The 5072-nt window shown below is 37.7% G+C and overlaps 1 protein-coding gene across 2 annotated transcripts; it reads left to right on the forward strand.

The window, feature by feature from the left end:
- The first annotated feature begins 1374 nt into the window (after positions 1-1374).
- LOC111387241 (scarecrow-like protein 27) lies at positions 1375-4436 on the forward strand. 2 transcript variants are annotated; one of them, XM_023011788.1, is made up of 2 exons: positions 1375-2375; positions 2454-4436. In XM_023011788.1, the coding sequence occupies exons 1-2, from the start codon at positions 1631-1633 to the stop codon at positions 3968-3970; spliced, it is 2262 nt and encodes a 753-aa protein (XP_022867556.1). In that variant the 5' UTR covers positions 1375-1630; the 3' UTR covers positions 3971-4436. The 2 variants fall into 2 exon arrangements, with proteins under 2 accessions (XP_022867556.1, XP_022867562.1); XM_023011794.1 differs by having other exon boundaries at positions 2499-4436.
- The last annotated feature ends 636 nt before the right edge of the window (positions 4437-5072 follow it).

The raw sequence follows: 5072 nt of genomic DNA on the forward strand, positions 1-5072 counted from the left end.
AAGAACAAGAGTTGACATCTCCATTTTGTATAGCATTATATCGACCTTTAACATCTCTGTAACTTTATCATACATGTTCACATAAGAAATTGTTTTCGAAACAAGAATAAGCGATGTTTTCCTTTGCCATTTACTATATATTTTCATTTTCAAGCACTTTTAACTGACTACTCGTATTCAACTAAATAACAAATTGAATCCATAATATATTTTATCAAATGTCAAAATTTGTACATTATTGATAACGATATATATGTCGCTATGATTTGTAGAGAAAACGATATATAAGTTGTTCTGGATAGGAAAAATGAAATATATGATTCACGGTAGAATAACAAATAGAATAGTCAAACATGTGTTTACCAACATGTTCACTTAAAAAATAAGGAGTAATAAAAAAGATTGGAAAGCAACCATATCAAAGCTCTAATTCATTGATAAAATGAATTCAAAATCATTATTGACAAATGAACACCATAAACACAAATCACATGTGATTCAAGAAAATTGAAAAAGAAAGCAGGCCAAATATTGAAATTTAACATTACGTTCCCTTATTCTTCAAATGTTAAGAATACTGTAAACTTTAATTACTTATTTCAACAAAGTGAGTGTTCAAGAGAATGACTGTAGTAGATTTTAGGGTTTCATCAAAGAGAGAATGATGATAAAAAAGAAGAATAATTGTATGGAGATGTCGACCTGACTGTGGAAAAAAGGAAGCTAAAATTGAATTAATGTTAAATGAAAATTGAAAGAGGAATTAAGGCATTATGTCTTTTTATATACAAAGATATTTTAGTAATTTAGAAATCGATTTTCCTTTTCTTTGTATCTTTAGGCTATCTAACTAAAAGGATAATTCATAGTGTTTTAAAATAAATTTTTGCTTTGATTGAGCCTCTTAAACGAAAGCCCCAATATTGGTCATATCCAGTTATCATCCCATATACATCAATTTAGCCTTATTTTAAGTGAAATAATGTTTTTTAAAATAGTGATTGATGGTGAATGTGTAGTTCAAAAATTAAAAAAAAAATTGAATTTATATGCAATATTATTTTATTAAAAAATATGTGATTGAAAATGAATTTTAAAAAAATGAATTTTTGAAAGAATGGACTTACTTACTAATAGATTTTACCATTGGTCTGGAGAAGACGCGCCGTATCTGCACATGGGGCTGGACAAAGACAGAATAAACCGTAGCTCCATAGTTAACTGCGTGCGTTTACAGACAAGCCACAAAAATTAACTCGTTAAACAAAACAAACCTCCCCAAAAAAAAAAAAAAAAAAAAAGAAAAAAGAAAAAAGAAAAAAATAAAATTAGATGAATGGATGGGGTGCACTTTACTACTTTTTTACGTTGCACGCATCCATGACAGACAACACAAGACAGAGAAACTAGTACTATATGGGATAGACAAAGAAAAGAAGAAAACTTCACCCATTTCTCTACACAATATACATTTTTTCTTCAGATAAGCAAGAAAAAATATAGGTAGTAAATCTTGAAATATATACATACATGCACCGTGTATGTAACAAGTGCTCTTTTGTATTTTCTTTTTGATTTTCTTGTTTTTAAAGCTGGAGGGAGGAATTGATTTTGTGGGTTTGATTATTAGATGAAGGGGATGCCCTTACCCTTTGAATTTGAGGGGACGGGGGTGGATTTAGAGCTTGCTTTCAATAATAGTAATATTAGGGATAATTCATCTTGGTGGGGTAGCAATAATTTGAACGGTAATTGTGTTTTGAATAGCTCTGGTGAGCCTACATCTGTACTTGATATTGCAAGGAGTCCCAGCAGTGCTATATCTTCTTCAACCCTGTCTTCATCTTTAGGAAACGGCGGCGGCGGCGGCATAGCTGGTGGTGGGGCTTCTTCCACTGACACGGCCGGGGTGGCGGCGGTTTCAGGTAACAACCAGAAAAGCCCATCCTTGAAAAGGCAGCAAGACTCCACTACTGCCACCAGCTCTAACGCGGGAGTTGTTTCTCAGTTACTGCCTGTTCATCCATCTCTCGAGATTGGGACTGTGGCCACCGCCGCCTCCGGAAGCACCGCCGGAAAATGTGCAATGGACGAGTGGGAGAGCGTGCTGTCGGAGTCTGCGGTGGCCTCGCCAAGCCATGAGCAGTCCATTCTGCGGTTGATCATGGGGGATGTGGATGACCCGGAAATGGGCAGCCTGAACAAGGTTCTTCAAATTGGGACTGCCCCGCCGCCGCCCACGGTGGAGTTTGAGTTCAACGGTGGTTTTGGGGTGGTGGATCAAGCCTTTGGTACGGACCCAGTTGCTCAGTTTGGTTCAAATTTTATGCACAACTCTAGTTCTCCCAGCAAGAGTTCCAACAATGAAAAGATTGGTTTGTTTTCGAATTCATCTTCAAATCATTCAAATAATTCTAAGTTTCCCAGCTCTCAGAATAACATGTTTTCTTCAGTATCTGGCAATCTTGGACCCATTACAACTACATTTGATTCTACAGAAATGAAGGCTCCAATTTTCACCGCACAGACGCTGATGAACCAGCACCAAACTCAATATCCACAAAACCAAACTTTTTTCTTTCCATCTTCATATGCAAACCAGCATGAACAGAATCTTTTCATGCCACCCCAGGCAAAAAGACACAACCCGGGGACTGCAAGAGAAGAACTCGAGCCAGGTAGTCAAATACCGAAAGGGCCGTTTTCAGTTCCTGGGAAAGAGCCGTTGATGGGAAAACAAGTCCAGCATCAGCAACCAATGTCTTATCAGCGTCAGTTACTTCTGCAGCAAAGGCCACCCAGAGCAATGGGGCCAGGACCAAAGACAAAGATGTGTGAGGATGATTTAGCATATTGCCATCTGCAACAGCAACAACAGGCTATAATTGATCAGCTTTACAAGGCCACAGAGTTGGTCCAGATAGGGGATCCTATACTTGCACAAGAGATATTGGCGCGGCTCAATCACCAGGTCTCTCCCATTGGCAAGCCTTTCCAAAGGGCTGCTTTCTATTGCAAGGAGGCGTTGCAATTGACTATTCATAATAACAACAATATGGTCCCTTCTACCGCCTCTGCATCACCTTTTAGTCTCATTTTCAAAATTGGCGCCTACAAATCTTTCTCTGAGATCTCACCCCTTGTACAATTTGCCAATTTTACTTGCAACCAAGCCCTCCTTGAAGTCGTGGGAGGATTTGATAGAATTCATGTTGTGGATTTTGATATTGGTTATGGTGGGCAATGGGCCTCACTGATGCAGGAGCTTGCATTAAGGAGGGAGGGTGCACCGGCGCTTAAAATCACTGCATTTATGTGTCCCTCAACCCACGATCAGCTAGAGCTCAGCCTCACTCGGGAAAATCTAATTCATTTTGCTAACGAAATCAATGTTGTACTTGAGTTTGAGGTTATGAGTATTGAATCTTTGAATTCTGGTTCTTGGTCTCTGCCTTTTCAAGTGTCGGAGAATGAAGCTATAGCAGTGAATCTCCCAGTTGGTTCTCTTGCTAGTTATCAGTTGTCAATACCATTGGTTCTTCGCTTTGTTAAGCATCTGTCCCCAAAAATTGTGGTTTCGGTGGACAGAGGATGCGATAGGATTGACCTGCCATTTCCCAACCATATAATTCATGCTCTTCAATCCTATTCGAACCTGCTTGAATCTCTAGATGCTGTCAATCTGAATATTGATGCTCTACAGAAGATTGAAAGGTTGTTGCTCCAACCAGGAATTGAGAAAATAGTGATGCGGCGTTTTCGTGCTCCTGAAAAGACGCAGCATTGGAGGACTTTGTTTTTGTCATCCGGATTCTCCCCCGTGACATTTAGCAACTTCACAGAATCACAAGCTGATTGTGTGGTGAAGAGGACACCTGTTCAGGGATTCAACATAGAGAAAAGGCAGTCTTCGCTTGTTCTTTGCTGGCAACGGAAGGATCTGATTTCTGCATCGGCTTGGAGATGTTAAAACCTTTAGTGGATTTCTCAATTCAGACTTATTGCTAAGGTAGTAAGGTGCCTTGGAAATCACAGCTCGCCGTTTTAATTCCTTGAACATTTTGAGATTTCTTGCCTGGAATTCTCCTTTCCTATTATCTATGTGGCTTAGGCAGATTGCTTCTAACTTTAAATGAACCAGCATTAAAGTACTGGAGGTTCTAATATGGTTCAGTTATTTCAATTCTTGCTTCGAACGGGGTGTTACCATATGATGCTCTCTTGCTTTTATGGTAAAACATATCGATTGATTCTAACTCAGTAATTCTGTTTGTAACTATTACACCAGACACTGACCAAGAACATGAAAAACAGAAGAATTAACTCTTTAACCGAATCATCTTGGCTTTGTGATTTGATAGCATAGATTATCTAGATTGCATGGAATTATGAACTATGATATCGTAATAGGGGATCTTGAATCTTGATTATTGATAGCCCTGACTTTGTCAAAATTATAGATTCCCTTTGGATTTGATGGCATATCTTTTGTCATCTTATGTGTGTTTGAATATCTGTCAAACATATCCGTTCATAAATCTTCTTTCTCGGTTATTTCTGAATTCTGTTTTGGTAATCTTCATGTTCTTTGATATTTCTAGGAAGAACAGACATTTTATGAATACATAATTTGTCATTTCTATGTAATAATAACATTCCAGTGAATGTGTATAAATATGTTATCCTTTTGTTCTAACTAAACATCCATCTATCATTGTTTTGCCTCTTGTTTTATATGATCTTTTTAACTCTATCTTATGCAAACTGATTCCTTTTAAATTTTATTTAAATTGACATTAACTTATGTGCTTACTGTTCACCTGTGTTTATCTTCTGGTTCAGTTTGACATTTGGCTGGTAGAGTAAATTCCGTCTTTGGCTGTTTCTTTTGAACTCTAATCTCATTTGCCTGCCTTAGCCATGAAAATATTGTTGCTCTGAACGGTAAATGCAAGATAATGTCCTTAAAAAATTCAGGTTATGTAGGTCTTGGCCATCGGATGATGGCCAAAATTCCATTTAGTACAATACGGTTGCCAATTATTTATTCTGGTGTCTGCATTATATTATTA

The sequence above is a fragment of the Olea europaea genome, chromosome 3 (assembly GCF_002742605.1).
Source record: "Olea europaea var. sylvestris chromosome 3, O_europaea_v1, whole genome shotgun sequence".
Lineage (NCBI taxonomy): Eukaryota > Viridiplantae > Streptophyta > Magnoliopsida > Lamiales > Oleaceae > Olea > Olea europaea.